The sequence below is a fragment of the Rhinatrema bivittatum genome, chromosome 5 (genome assembly GCF_901001135.1).
Source record: "Rhinatrema bivittatum chromosome 5, aRhiBiv1.1, whole genome shotgun sequence".
NCBI lineage: Eukaryota > Metazoa > Chordata > Amphibia > Gymnophiona > Rhinatrematidae > Rhinatrema > Rhinatrema bivittatum.
The window spans coordinates 147,535,176-147,551,679 of NC_042619.1; the positions used below are offsets into that span (position 1 = coordinate 147,535,176).

General features: G+C 41.0%; 1 protein-coding gene across 1 annotated transcript in view; it reads right to left on the reverse strand.

Annotated features, from left to right (window-relative positions):
* Positions 1 to 16,504, reverse strand: part of DIAPH3 (diaphanous related formin 3) — a 1,173,174-nt gene that overhangs the window by 482,807 nt on the left and 673,863 nt on the right. The window contains exon 23 of the mRNA XM_029602990.1: positions 6,204 to 6,328. Coding sequence (XP_029458850.1) covers positions 6,204 to 6,328 — 125 coding nt within the window. The remainder of the gene's footprint in view (positions 1 to 6,203; positions 6,329 to 16,504) is intronic.

A 16,504-nucleotide genomic window follows, 5' to 3' on the forward strand; every position in this document is an offset into this window, starting at 1 on the left:
ATTACTGTCCAGGAATGTGGAAAACCCACTCTCTTCCTAGGGCGAGAGAGAGAGGCTAGGAAAAATTGGCAGAGTATTTCCTGAGTAAAGAGAGATGCAACATCTACCTGAAAAGGATAGAAAGATGAATGCATAGAACCACTCAGTGACGGAGAAACGAGTCAGGTGAGTATGGAAAGAGTGCATAACTCACGGACCCTGCTGGCAGGAATGACATTAATAGGGAAAGAAGTTCCCTTGCCAAACTGTGGAAGAGAGGAATGGAAAGGCTCAAACGTAGAATGTATGAGACTTATAGGAAAATATATATGTTCATTCCGTGATTAGAGAAATAGAGGCGGCTTGATCAGTGGATAATCCATGGTAAGCCGACTCAGAGAGGTTTACCGTAAACGGGAACCCAACTCCCAAAACGATACACCTACTGAGAGAAAGGTGTAACTATGTGGAGGATGTCTGGAGAACAGAATCCGAGGGAGTAAGAAAAAATGGTGGAAAAGTAAAAGGAGTAATACCTCTTTTTTTTTTTTTTTTTTTTTTTTAGCGTCAGGAGGTAAAGCCTGCCATATTAAACGGCAAGATTTATGTTTAGAAGGTTTTGTGACGCTACCAGAACCTAAGAACATCAGTAAGTCTATGATTTGGGACTGACTGGTGAGAGAATAAAAGGTTACTGATATGATGGATTGAGAAGTATGGGAAAGCATACTGATCTCAGTCAGGGAGTGGGGAAAAGAATACTGAACCCCATCCCAGTTCAACATTAGAAAAAAATGCTGGCTACGAGAGGCAGCAGAAGAGATATATTGAAGAGGCCTTTGATGGAAGAAAAGGCATCTAAGGGAACGCCTAGGAAACATGTGTAGGGAGCAGAACCTGTGCATCGTATGGAATGATGCAGACGCAGAGGAAAGTTTAATTAACTCAGCGTGAAAAGATTTCCCCTGTACACATGTAATTGAGACCATTCGAGAGGATAGAACCTACGTGGAGAAGGTCTGATAGAGCGTTCATTAAATCTCTTAGATATGTGGCCCAAGGAGGCATGAAGTGAACAAGGGCCAAGGTAGAGCTGCGCAGCTGTCTAGCAGAGCAGCTAAGAGGTAATGCGTGCTTATGAGTTGGAAAGCACATTGTCCCTATGCTGTCTGTCTGTATGCACAAAGAATTGTTGCAAAAGCAGTATTGGAAGGCATAAGGGCATAACTCATGGGTGCAACGTCCAGGACGTTTATGAGAAACTATGCTGGAGTGCAATAGACGCATAATGGGTTGAAAGCTTTCAGGAGAAACTTTATAACCCTAAGGAATTGCGAGCCTGAGTCGAAGGAGACTAGGTCCTAGTTCGAACTGGGATAAGAATCAGGGACGAAAGCAATGAAACCACTTAGGTCCATTGAGTATAGAATGTCACTGAATATAACCCATAGCAGTTTTGAATTATGAGAAAAATGCATAGTGGGTAGAAACCCCATAGCCCAACCATGAAAAGTTGAAGGGCTGAGGTTATGGAAAATATGCACAGGGACATATACGAATGTATCAGAATGTCTGTGCGCATGCTGGACAAGAGGGTCTTAAGACTGTGGTGTCCAGAAGTGTTACAGAAGGGATTTATGGCAGTGACAGTAATCCCAGTTAGTAAATGTATAGTGAGTCATGAAAAAAGTGAGAGCTCATTGCATGTACTGAAAGTGGTTAGCAGTAGTCTATGCAAGGAAAGTGAATGATGTTACACTCCGCAGAGAAAACAGCATTCACCATGATGCAAGAGACAGTTCACTTACCGAAGCTGGTGCCAACGGCAGAGCTTGGGGTTGTAATGTTGACTCATCATAAAGCACATAGAAACATTAAAATATGTACTTACTGCAATATGGAGTGATGGTAACCAAAGATACCATTGTACCTGTGACTTCTAAAGAAAGTTGGAGTTTCTTAGGTCCAGGATGTGCGGAGAGTAACTATTTTCTGTTAAAAGAAAAAATAGTGCAATTAAAACTCCCCAACCCCCCTCCTTCTCCCCTCTGCACTTCGTAGCGCCTGGGGGAGTGTACCGGGACTTTGGTACAAGGTGGGGTGGCCGCTCTGATATCTGACCAGATGGGAGACCAGGAGGTGTCCCAATGGAGGATATCATGTAGGCTCCCGCAGGAGTGTGAGCGGTAAGTGGTACCCGCATTTCTGTATGCTGTACAAGGAGACACTGAGACCTGTGGCCAGGCTTCAAGGTGGACTTGTACATGGGGCAATGGTTGCTGAATCTCATGTTTAGCATATCAGCCAATGCAGCTGGAACTTTGGTTGGGAGGGAACCAAGAGTCAGAGCATTGGTCGGCACAGGGACTTGTTACTGACAAGAGAAGAAGCCCTGCTGCAATCCCAAGAAGATAGAGGGGTTCTCCTGGTATTGTGGCTAACATAGCTAACATAGCGATATGTGACACTAATACAGCTCCTAAGGCACATGACCCAGAACTTTTCGAACCACCGTCCGAATGGGAGAACACAACTCTATGGGAATGCCGCCGAAGCGGGTACTTACCATCCGACGTGGATCGCCGCAAGACGAGCCGGTGAAGACTGTTGACTCCGTCGGTCTCTGGAGTCCTCGAGGGTAAGGCCGGGGACGTAAACGTCCATCTCACACTGAAACCCGGTATGGTGGCACAGGTACAGAGGAGACAGGCCAGGCGTGATTGGCGCTTAGACTGCTAAGTGTAACAGATGGCCACAGTCCCACACCACTTGACGGTGGGGCACGCCAGGAACAGGGGAGCCCTAACGGAACTCATGTTCCCTTCCCTCGTCGCAGCGGCTCGATGTGTCGTGACGCCAATGCAGAAGCCGTCGGACCTGGATCCGGAAGTTCTGGATCACCAAGGACTGCCAAAACTGTAGGAACAGTGCTGATGGCAGTGGTGATGTTGCTCTGCCCGAGCGTTGTCCAGCCTGGAGAAGGATGGCACCGACATGCTGGATGGCGTCAGCGGCGGACGATCACGATGTCGGCGATGATGGGTGCCACGGTGCTCGGCCCGGTCTTTCCCCAGCGCCGAGATGGAAGCCCTCTTCGTCCTGGAAGGCGATCGATGACGAACTGTCCGCACGCCTGCTCTGCTCCTGACACAATGGAGTGTCTTAAGCTAATACGGGGCTTAAAAAAGAACCCAAAGCGTGGAGCAATGTGAGGAGGCGAGGGTATTATGTGGCGGTGCTATGTCGGTATTGACGATATTGAAGGCAACCTAAGGGGCTTCGAGGATATCATCAAAATGGGTATGAAAATCGTCGATGACTGGCCAGGAAAATGATGACAGTGACGGGCACTGACAGCACTGGTATAGGTATCTTTGAAACGATGTGGAATCGAATAATCGAAAAACATTGCCGTTATTGAAAAAGATACCGGCATCGACTGAGTCGAAGTCGAATCGATAGGGCGTCAAGGACACCGAAGGAAAACGTAGGTGTCGAGGGCATCTATGCATGGAGGCGGGCATTTATGCCTTTTGTGGCATGGCCACGGGCATCAACTATAGGGCCACAGACGTTGACGGTATCGATTTGGACAGACTCAGATTTCTAAGTGTACATGGTATCGGTGCCCCAGACATGTGTGTCGGTGGCATCGATATGGGCACGTATGGAATCGATGGCATGGATCTCCCAGTCAATGAATTCCATCCCGGCATCAACGCCAGTCCTGGAATCGACATGGGCATCGATGCCAGCCATAAGGCTGGCAGTGGCATCGACGCCCATCCGCGGAATCGAGCCGGCATGGATACCCATCGATGGGACCCACCTGGGCATCGAATTTCACCGATGGGAGCAGCCTGGCATCGACTGCCCTCGATGGATGCATTCTAACATAGATGCCCATGGATGAAACACCTGGGCATCGGTGTCCATCGATGCAAAAGGACCTGGCACCGATGCCATCGACGGACAAGCCATCCGGCACCAATGCCATCGACGGACAAGCCATCCGGCACCGATGTCCACCGATGGGGACCATCCGGCACCGATGTCCACCGATGGGGACCATCTGGCATCGATGCCCACCGACGAATCGATGTGGCACCGATGCCCACCGATGGAAAAGGGCTGGACATTGGTGGGGAGGATGGGGCATCGATGGCATCCCCAAAAGGGGGGGTGGCATCGATGAAGTGACCCTGGGATCGTTAAAAAGTGTCTCGGGCAGCGGTGGCGGCGACCCGAGTATGCATGGCAGTGACTAACAGCATGTGCGTCAATGGCATGCATCCGGGTAGGGACGGCACCGAGGAAGCCCAAGGAAAAAAACAGTGCGTAGGAGGAAAAAGCCTGGTAGCACTGAAAAGCAAAAAACATGGATAAAGGCATCAGGGCACCGTGGGGGGAGGGGCGCTGATGACATATAAAAGCCCAGGGCGGTTTAGGAGGGTACCGGTGTAGCGATAGGGTATCGACTGCGTGAGGGCACCAGGGAACGAAGGACTTGAAGCTACAGAGGTCCTAAAGTTAAGGAAAAAATCCCTACCCCACTAGCATAAGCAAGCAGAGTGTCACAGAGATACTCTCAAGCTGTTTAAAGCTAACTGAAAAATGGGGGAAGGGAAGGCTTCAGTCAGTTAACAGCCTTAAGATAGTGACAGGAACCGACCGAAAAATAAGAATTAGTACTCACCGAGCGTCGTAAAAACGTACGCGGAGGGAGACCTGTGCAGGGAAAAGTGTTTTTTGAAGTGAAAAGTTAAGTGTTTCCATGAGGTAATTAGTTAAAAAATCCTCACAGAGCTCCAACCGCTATGCTGACTGCAGAGCGGAAAAAAGAAGACTGAGGGAGACACCTGTGGCTCACAGGGATAATTGCAGGCTGGGCATGCTCAGTGCACCCAGTGTGCCAGTGTCAGTCAAAGCTTGTTGAAACTTTGACAGAAAAGTTTTCCGTACAGGGCTCCATCCTGATGATGTCACCCATTTGTGAGGACTACCATCCTGCTTGTCCTGTGAGAAACAATAAATCCCATTTCGGCCGTAATGCACAGCTATTGCAGGCATAATGCCCAGAAAAAAAGGTGTAGTTATTTCTGGCGTTAAATCCCGTGATAGTGTGCATTATGTTATTGCATGCAACGTTAACCAGCCCTCATTTCCATTTAGTCTACCCAAACTCCTCTCACTTGAATACAATTTTCAAATTTGTATACGCATTTCACGACGCAGTGTTTAGCACCCTAACACCTGCAATAATGGCCTAATGCATTTTGATAAATAACCCCCTAAGTTAGCAGTATTTAACTTATCTGGTAAAATTAAAAGTGATATTCAGTGGCACAGCTATACCACTGAATATATCCGAATAAGTTCTAGTTTACCGGATAAGTTATATACAGCTAACCTTTGACCTGCTATTATTCTATTAACTTAACAGGATATGACTTAATATCAGCACTTATCCAGTTAAGTTAATCGGTAAAAATAGTTCCTCTCTGATCCACTCACATCCCGCCCAAAAGTTATCCAGCTAGCTACTTAGCCAGATAAGTACTTATCTGGCTAAACAGTGACTGCCAATTGCAGTCTGTTATCTGGCTAAGTAGCGCTGAAATTTGCCTCACTCAAATCTAGCATTGTTAGCATTTATTTTATTTTAAAACATTTATAACCCACACATCCAAAGTTCTAGACAGAGCACAGTAAAATTCCATAATTAAAAAATTAAAACAAACCAAGCAGACAATTACACAAATGCATTCCATAATAAAAGTACAAAAAGTATACATCTTTGCATTATATTCGAAAAATCCAGGATAGCCAACAGTGACTTCTTTGCATCTATCCATTCCATTATTCCAGATCAGTTAACCTATCATTCCAAATGTCTGAGTACAAACCTCTACTCACAATCAGCAAGGGAGTTCCATAATTGAAGTACAGCAATCATATCTACAACAATGGTCGTATTGTTGCGACAAAAAAATTGCCACTGAAAACAAGGTTACAATTACCATTGATGGTATTAAACACTGTAGGAGAATCTTCTGATTAAACAATACTGAACACAAATTGAAATTTTGTTGTACGAGAGAGGTTAAAACTTTCAAACTATGAATGCTATAAGTTGTACGTGTGTTATGAAAATACATGAACAGTGTTACATTTCAGACTTAGCTGGTTGATCCTCCATAACTATGCAGCTATCAAAAGGATATGGACATCTTTGTTACAAACTTGTCATGTGGGTCTTCTGGAGGGGGAAAGGTCTCTAAATCCTTCTCAAGCTGTTGAAGCTGCTTTTCCATGTGCTTCACATTTTTTTCTAGGTTTTCTGTAGAAACTAAAATAGTAAAGATCTTGAAAATAAATGAAGTTATAAATTGCATGAAAATACTTGCAAGTCTAAAATAAATACCCCAAACAAAATTGTTAAGAAACTGCATCATCAATAACATTCTCATTTATAGACCTGTATTAAACTTTTTTTATAGTCTGAAGTTACTGACATATTTAGATGTGATTCCAGCTATTATCAATCTGCAAAGTAATCACATTAAAATGCTACAGAACCAAGAAAAATATCAAATATTTTCTAATTTCCATACTTTACTGTCCTGAATCACAGAAACACAAAAATATGGCACACATTAAAACATTTTACAGATATCTTTTATCTGTTCTCTCAGTGATTGAAATTACTTGACAATACATTTCATGTTTTTTGGTGCATATATAATGCATATGTTTAGTATATTACATTATCTTCTCTCTCGTTTTGATTGAGCAAACTTAAACCCCTCCTCCAATCTAGGCTTGATCACCCCATTATAAGAAAGCTCCCCTGGTGGTCACCTGCCCTTAACAGTGGAGAAGGATGGCCTTGAGAGGACCTCTCCCCAACTGAAATGGCAGCAGCACACACTTCAGATGCTACTACTGTCCCTCCTTAACCTTTTAGATCCTGCTCATTGAAGGAATTATTTCCTGATGCCCCTTTTTACATATCTTAGTTAATTAGACCCAAATATGGTATAAATATGGTATAAAAAAATTGCAAGTAATTAAAAGTATATGAAAAATGTTCCACTTGTGGAACATTGGTACCTAAAAGGTTAAGGTCTCTATAAACCAGTCTTGCACCAATGCAGACAGGTGCACGCCATATGGCTTAAAGGGGGAGTTCAAAGGTGCACTCCAGATCCCCCCCCCCTCTGTTTTCATATATGAGGGACAGAACATTAAACAACTTTTAATTAGAGCCCATCTACCACTGAACCAGACCATACAAGATGTATTGATAGGACATATAGCTTGCAATAATTATGATTTCTGTGCCTTGACCAATCAGGGCATAGAATGGAGGATCTCCCATAAAGGTGTAACAGTGAAGAGGCACAACACTAACTGTCAATCACGTAATGTGATTTATGGTTTACAATGTCCCTGTTCCAAATTATATGTGGGCCTTATCTCATGCCCAGTAAAGATATGTTTAATTTAACATAGAAGTCGTATCAATATCAAAGATGAGCGAGCAACCATGGTATCACATTGTCTCTGACACAATCATTCTTTTCAAGATTTGTCATTGACTATTATAACATGTACCTTCCCCTCGCGTGATGGGAGATCTTAAAACTCATTTGCATCATCTAGAAACCTTTTGGATACACAAACTCAATATTCTCGTCCCTAGTGGTCTGAATGACAAAACATATTGGCATCTGTTATGATTCTTCTAGTTTACGTCCTTATTAGTATATTTTTTTCATTTTTTGTCCATTAATTTTTAGTCAATTAAGTTATTTTTCTTATGGCATTTTCATTCACTTATTTTTGGTATTTGAGTTCCATATTCATTATATTTTTATTTTTGGTTTTATTTTTGATTTTCAGGTTATTCTTTGGTATATCATCAGCAGGCAGAAATGGTAGCATGGACAGCAACCTTGTCAGCCGGTTTAATTTCTTTTTTCCTTTTTCTTTTGGAAGTATGAAGATTTTTAGTTTTCTTTCTAATATCACAAGACCACGATAGCATTTTGATTTAGAGAAATTAAGTTTTGAGTTTATAAAAAATGAGGAGGAAACCAGAAACTTTCCATTTGATTGACAGCTTTTTTTCATGCCATTTCTCTTTAAGCTCTAAGACGCTGCCTGTGGCCGGTTAGCGTTTCACCCGACTGCCGATCAATAGGATACCAGGAGATTTAAAATGAGCTTTTTGACATAAGTTTGGACATTGTACACTTTTAAATTTGCATAATTTGCATTAGTTTTAATTTTGTATAACTCCCAATATTGGCAGGATCTTCATTGAGCTTTACATGTTCCTCTAATACTGTGACTATGTTTAGCTTTTCCTTTTTGCCTAAGTTAATCAATATGTGTTGAAAAGATGCTGTATTTCCCTGTTTCATTTAATTTTTTTTTTGGTTCACTTTTGCTTCATATTTTTCTGCAGATATTGGGGCTCTGCTGATTCCATTTTTAGATTATGTTCCCCTGAAGAAAAAAGAAATTGTATCTTCCAAAACATTGCAATGTTGGGTACTTCAACTACAATGTGGTGGAACTAATTATATACAGCATCCCTTAGGCTTCTTGAAAATAACTTTTCAGATAAGTGCTTTTTGAGTTATTTACATACTGCACAATTGACCAAAAGCAGGGGGATATTGAACTACACACTGGTGACTTTTGAAGTGTGCACTTAAAATTCAGAATGACTGATGATTAAAATTCATGCACTTAAAAGGGCAGGTCTTTGAGCCTTAATTATATCTATCTTAAGTGCAATTTGAAGGTCATTCTTTTCAATTAAAAATTAATCTTTTCACATACCTTTATTTTGATTAAATGAGATTTGTTGTTTTTTGTCAAATAAATTGGGGCAGAGAATTGTGACCAGTCATGGCAAAGGTGGAGACCTCCCAAAGACAGATAGCCTTGCTGACTTGTCTTTTGACCTTAGTGACGCCCCTCCATAATTTGCTACTGGTGAGTTAGGCCATTCTGCATACAAGGTTGCCAAACTGTCCATAATTTTTTTCCAGCAACAAATAATGCAACTTTCCAAGATCATTGCCTCTGTGTATAATTAGGAGTTTGGGTGTGATTCAGTCACACCTTGATAGTACAACAGAGGAAGGAGCAGATTCAAGGGTATTCTCTTTTTGTCAGTCCAATGTACTGTCCAACCTTTTGCTATCAGGCCCAAGACCAGACTGAACCTACCCCAGATGGCTCACCACTGTGCATACGTAATGAAGGAATGACTGACAATTTAAAATTAAGGTCATAGCTGGCAGATGCCTGTAGGAGAATAGAGCACAACAGGAATATGACAGTGAGAAAGTACTGCAGTAGACTCATCACTATGTCTGATGTAAGAAGCACATGCAGATGAACACCAGCTACTTATGTCTGTTTTGCCACCATGGGTAGGCAAAAGATAGCTGTGCTAGAGGCAGCTCTGATACAGAATGAATGCATGCCACTGGGGACTTGACCTTGTGAAAGAAAAAATGCAACCCACCGGGAGGTCTGATGGTCATATACAATAAAGCAATTCTCTGTCTGGCCCTGGGTTAATTGGTTAACATTCTGCCATTTGATATAGTTATTTTGGTATCCATTAACCATAACTTCTAAGATGCCATGCTTGTTGCTGCTGCAAAGTTGATAACCCACAGAGTGCCAAATGAAACATTGTGAATTGAACCTGGAAGAGGCTACCCTGGGTAAGGTTTCCCGCAAAAGGCTTAGCTAAGTGGCTGGCAAGAAATGATGACCTAGTCTGTTTCATGGGCCCAGCCTATCATGATCCTCTTGATTATGAAGCTAATTACTTCTGAGCCAGTATGTGCTCTAGTAAATAATGCCAACCCAGCAAGATGTGTATACACCATAATTCTGGACAACCCTAGCTGCTAAGCCCATAATATATAGTCTGTTACCAGACACTCAGGTATGGAGAACATCCCTCCTGCCTCTGAAGAATGCAGTGGTTCGATTGTACCCTTGAACATAGGAGTTTCAAGCTTGCTGGAGGTGACACACTGAAGCAGCAATTCACACACTGCTTGGTTACAAAAGACCATAGGAAGGTTGATACTGGCTGCCCTACTGCATCTGCCTCTAGAGTCAGTTATTTGAAGAGGGGCCACTTGCAATGAGGGAAAGAGAAAAAAAATCTGTAATCTCATTATGGGACTCCAGTATGTGTTTTGCTTGTGTCTTTCTGATATGCAAGCAGCAGAATATAAATTCAAGCACGAGCTCAGAAACTATTGAGAAACTGGCAGATTGGCCTTTGATAACCACTACAACTGCTGCACTGTAACATTGCAAAACTACTCACTTGTACTATATATGGGCATTGCAACCATCAGGGAGTACAGTTTAAGAAAAGTTCTGCTTTGTATGACCCACCATTCTACCCAGTCAAGTGGTCATTACACCGCACGCCATAGAAGCAGGTCCCAAAATCCATGCATCTCGATGCATCGGAGTTTAACTTCAAGTTGAGATTAATAACCAGGAGCAGAAACTAGGTTATGACATCGTTAAAATTAGTGAAGAAATGCCTTCCATACCAAAAGGTCATCTCTCAATGCTTTGTTAATGCACACATAGTGATAATTTTGGAAAGGCTCATGGTTGCTAAGATCAGGTGCTATAGGAATACTATTCCTATAGGTCTCACCCACATCACAAATACCAAGGCTCCTGATCAGCGATTGTATGTACTATAGAATGACCTCATTAACTTATATGGTATGTGTTACTAGGGCAGACACATTTACTAGATTTTCCTGTGGCAATCAAGATAAGATTAGCATAGAACCTAATTATGTGCCCAGGAAAGTAACGATTGAGGTAGAGTCCTCAGATTTATCATTGGCCAATGTGATGTCAAAGTGTAATGATCACTCATGAAAGATACAAAACAATCCTTCATATTCTATGGCCTCCTTTTTCCCAACATATAAGAAATCATCCAAACAACGGGCAATGTAACTGAAGCCAACTATCTTTCCAACTACCCACTGCAAGAATGTGCTCAACATCACATTATGGACCTGATTCATAAAGGTATTTTACCATACACACAGAATGGGAGAAAAGCCTTAGTGAATCAAGCAGTATGTTTGGGATAGCATAGAGTCCAACAGGATAAAGATATTGCAGGAAACTAAATGAACAAAGAAACTTTATGGGTAGAAATCCCATGTGAGCTGGGGGAAGAGTATTCTGATAGGGATTTAGTACCCTCCACCTCACCAAATGATGAGATGGATGATGAAATGCTAAGAGAAATTAGGGAAGCTAATATAGAAAGACATGGTTTAATGGAACAGTCAACATGGCTTTACCTAAGGTAAGTCTTGCCTCACAAATCTGTTTCACTTTTCTGAAGGCGTTAATAAACACGTGGATGAAGGTGAACCGGTAGATGTAGTATACTTGGATTTTCAGAAGGTGTTTGACAAAGTTCCTCATGAGAGGCTTCTAGGAAAAGTAAAAAGTCATGGATAGGTGGTGATGTCCTTTCGTGGATTGCAAACTGGCTAAAAGACAGGAAACAGAGTAGGATTAAATGGACAATTTTCTCAGTGGAAGGGAGTGGACAGGAGTGCCTCAGGGATCTGTATTGGGACCCTTACTTTTCAATATATTTATAAATGATCTGGAAAGAAATACGAATGAGGTAATCAAATTTGCAGATGATACAAAATTGTTCAGAGTAGTTAAATCACAAGCAGATTGTGATAAATTGCAGGAAGACCTTGTGAGACTGGAAAATTGGGCATCCAAATGGCAGATGAATTTAATGTGGATAAGTGCAAGGTGATGCATATAGGGAAAAATAACCCATACTATAGTTATACAATGTTGGGTTCCATATTAGGTGCTACAACCCAAGAAAGATCTAGGCGTCATAGTGGATAACACATTGAAATCGTTGGTTCAATGTGCTGCGGCAGTCAAAAAAGCAAACAGAATGTTGGGAATTATTAGAAAGGGAATGGTGAATAAAACGGAAAATATTATAATCCCTCTGTATCGCTCCATGGTGAGACCGCACCTTGAATACTTTGTACAATTCTGGTCGCCACATCTCAAAAAAGATATAATTGCGATGCAGAAGGTACAGAGAAGGGCTACCAAAATGATAAGGGGAATGGAACAGCTCCCCTATGAGGAAAGACTAAAGAGGTTAGGACTTTTCAGCTTGGAGAAGAGACGGCTGAGGGGAGATATGATAGAGGTGTTTAAAATCATGAGAGGTCTAGAACCGGTAGATGTGAATCGGCTATTTACTCTTTTGGATAATAGAAAGACCAGGGGGCACTCCATGAAGTTAGCATGGGGCACATTTAAAACTAATCTGAGAACTTTCTTTTTTACTCAACGCACAATTAAACTCTGGAATTTGTTGCCAGAGGATGTGGTTAGTACAGTTAGTATAGCTGTGTTTAAAAAAAGGATTGGATAAGTTCTTGGACGAGAAGTCCATTACCTGCTATTAAGTTCACTGCCATTAGCAACGGTAACATGGAATAGACAGTTTTTGGGTTCTTGCCAGGTTCTTATGGCCTGGATTGGCCACTGTTGGAGACAGGATGCTGGGCTTGATGGACCCTTGGTCTGACCCAGTATGGCATGTTCATATGTTCTTAAATTTGACAGAATGGTAATCATGGAGGATTTCAAATATCCCAATACTGACAGGGTAAATGTAACATCAGGACATGCTAGAGGTAAAATTCTTGGATAGAACAAATGACTGCTTCTTGGAGCAATTGATTCAGGAACAAGTAAGAGAGGGAGCCATTTAAGACCTAATTCTTAGCAGAATGCAGGATTTGGTGCAAGAGGTAAGAGGTGGGGCCACTTGGCAAGTGATCATAACATGATCAAATCTAATTTGATTTGAGAGGGGACAATAAGGAAATCTATAGCTCTAGCACTAAACTTTTAAAATGGAGACTGATAAAATTAGGAAAATAGAAAAAAACTGAAAGGGACAGCTTGAAAGGTTAAGAGTATACTAGAGACATGGACATGGTTTAAAAATTCCATTCTAGAAGTGCAGTCCAGATGTATTCCTCACATTAAAAAAAGTGGAACGAAGGCCAAATGACTGCTGGCATGATTAAAAGGTGAGGAGAAAGAAGATATTTTAGCCAAAAGAACTTCTTTCAAAAATTGGAAGGATCCATCTGAAGAAAACAGAAAAAAATGAGCAAGTTAAATGTAAAACATCAATAAGACAGGCTAAGAGAGAATTTGAAAAGAAGCTGGCCATAGAGGCAAAAACTCATAATAAAACTTTTAAAAATATATCAAAACAGGAAGCCTGTAAGGGAGTTGGTTGAACCTTTAGATGATCGAGGAGTTAAAGGGGGATTTAAGGAAGAGAAGGCAATTGCAAAAAGACTGAACCAATTCTTTACTTCAGTGTTTACTAAAGAGGCTGTTGTGAGATACCGCTTCTGGTAATGGTTTTCAAGAGGGAGGATTCAGATGACTTGAACCAAATCATGGTGAAACTGAAAGATGTAGTAGGCAATGTTCACTCTAAGGAGTGACTAAGTATGTGCAAATTTTATTTTTGTGAGCAACAATTTTTTTTTTAAACTAACAATTTTTGAGTACTAGTATTAGTGTTGCATTTCTATATATAGCACAAAGAAAAATGTATGTGAGCAACGCTCTAAAATGTATGAATGATTGCTCATGCGCTCAGCTTAGAGGAAACAGTGGCAGTAAGCTAGATTGACAAACTGAAGAGTAGCAAAGCATCCAGACCAGATGGTATAAACCCTGGGGCTCTGAAAGAGCTAAAAAATGAAATTTCAGATGTATTAATAGTAATTTGTAACCTATTAACATTGTCCTTTGCACCTGAAGACTGGAGGGAGCCCAGTGAAACCTCGATATTTAAAAAGGGCTCCAGGGGTGATCCAGGAAACTATAGACTGGTGAGCCTTTCAGTGCAGGAAAAACCATGGAAATTATTCTAAAGAATAAAATCACAGAATATATAGATAGACATGGTTTAATGGTACACAGGCAATATGTATTTACCCTAGGAAAGTCTTGCCTCACAAATCTGCTACATATTTTTTGACAGGCTTAATAAACATGTGGATAAATGTTAACCAGTAGATTTAAGGCCAATTTTCAAAGGCCTTCATGCACAAAAATAGGGATTAACATGCGAGGCTTGGCCTTGGTGCACCGCATGCATTTTAAAACATGCGCTGTCCCAATGACTCATGCACCGGCAGCTGGGCAGCGCGCAACTTACTTCAGCTCCGGGACTGAAGTAAGTTTCAAAAGGAAAAAAAAAGGATAGATAGGAAAGATTTAGGGGTCAGGGTAGAGAGGGGAATGGGTGGGAAGAGTGGAGATAGGGAAAGGACAGTTCCCTCCCAGTCTGCTCCTTAATTGGAGCAGACTGGGAGGGAACTGTGAGAGGCCCGATTGCATCGCTGCATGTAATTTAATAAAAAATTCATCCCCCCCTGAGCGAGCTGCCAGCTTGGATTTTAAAATCCAGTACGCCTGTGCACTTTGTCAACCGATTTTATAACATGCGTACACCTGTGCGTGCATGTTATAAAATCGGCACGTCCATGTGCACGTACCGGGAACCGCACACACATAGACATGCGTGTGCTCCTTTTAAAATCTACCTCTTAGTGTATTTGGATTTTTCAGAAGGCATTTGACAAAGTCCCTCATGAGAGACTCCTAAGAAAAAAAATGCATGGGATAATAAGCAATGTCCATTTGTGGACTGAATAGTAGGTAAAAGTTCAGAAACAAAGAGTAGTATTAAATGATGGGTTTTCACAATGGAAAAAGGTAAACAGTGGAATGCCACAGGGATCTACACTTGGATCACTTTTTAATAGATTAATAAATGATCTGAAAAGGGAAATGATGAATGAGGTGATCAAATGCGTAGATGACACAAAATTATATAGCATTGTTAAAATCACAAGCGGATTGTGATAAATTGCAGGAGGACCTTGTGAAAATGGAAGACTAGGCATCCAAATGGCAGACGAAATTTAACGTGGACAAGTGCAAAGTGATGCACATAAGGAAAAGTAATCCATATTGTAGTTACATTATGTTAGGTTCAATAATAGGAGTTACCACCCAGGAAAAATATCTGGGTGTCATAGTGAACAGTACTTTGAAATCATAAGCTCAGTGTGCTGCAACAGTCAAAAAAGCAAATAGAATGTTAGGAATTATTAGGACAGGAATAGTGAATAGAACAGAGAATCCCATAGTACCTCTGTACCACTTCATGGTGAGATCACACCTTGAGATTTAACATCTCATAAACCAATCAAATGCTACCTTCATTAATGCACATTTGGTAGTCATTCCCTCAATACAAGCCATACAGTAGAACACCTAAGTTTGCAGTATGGACAACGTATTTGGGGATGAGATTTTGCTAAATTTCTCTTACAAAAGGAAAAGTCCAATATCTACAAGTGGGACATGGTTGTACCTAAGACCTCAATAAAAATAAAGTAGATTGGTCCTTTTTTTTTTTACTAATGTATACTGACCACTAAGCGTGCCTTAATGAAAGTAGCATTTGATTGGTTAATGAGAAGTTAAATCACAAGGAAGCATGATGGTATTTTAAAGAACCACCATTATTCGAAATGTCAGCGTGAGATCCACTGGTTTCAAGCAATTTATGCACAAAGCATAGGGAGATATTTATTTTACTTATATGACTAGAATTTAATATACTTTTCTTTTAGAAAATTGGGAAGATTTGTCTTGTTGCAGGCAAGTATTTTGCCAAAATGCTGCAGTGCCAGGCGAAATGAAAGAAAATTGTTTAAAAGCTGCTTAAATAAGTTAGATGGAATATCTGAAAAAAAGGATGTGAGATTGAACTTTTTGCCTTTTGCTTGTGAAGTGTGAAACAAGTCTTAGATTACAATATACAAGCAATTGGTTTCTTTTTTGAATTGAGGTCAATGCAGACCAAGTCACAGAGACTCTAGGATTAAGAGAGGTTTCTTCTTCATAAAAGTGTTTGTGTGACATTGCAAGAAACAAGATCTGGAAAATACATTCCAAAATTTCTTTAAAACTATAGAATATTGAACTTTCTATGAGATAAGTTTACAAGTATTAATATGTTTTAGAATTTTAAGAATTGAAGGTGTGGTTTCAATTGTGGTTTTTATCATATGGTTAGCTAGACTATTTGTATTAACCCAGGCAGCCGCGACAATTTGTAGCTAAAAGGGGATGGGGGAGTGAAGACGGTGCACATACCACAGATTCCAAAGTACCACAGAGACCTGATGTGGGGTAAAATTGTCAGATTTCTCAAATCCATATTTAAACAAAAAACTCCAATAGAATGATTCCCATGAAAATTATAGTTATGAAATAGATTGTATAAAGAGACTTTACCATCTCCTACACTTACTGGGGTAGATTTTAAAAGGTGTGAGCG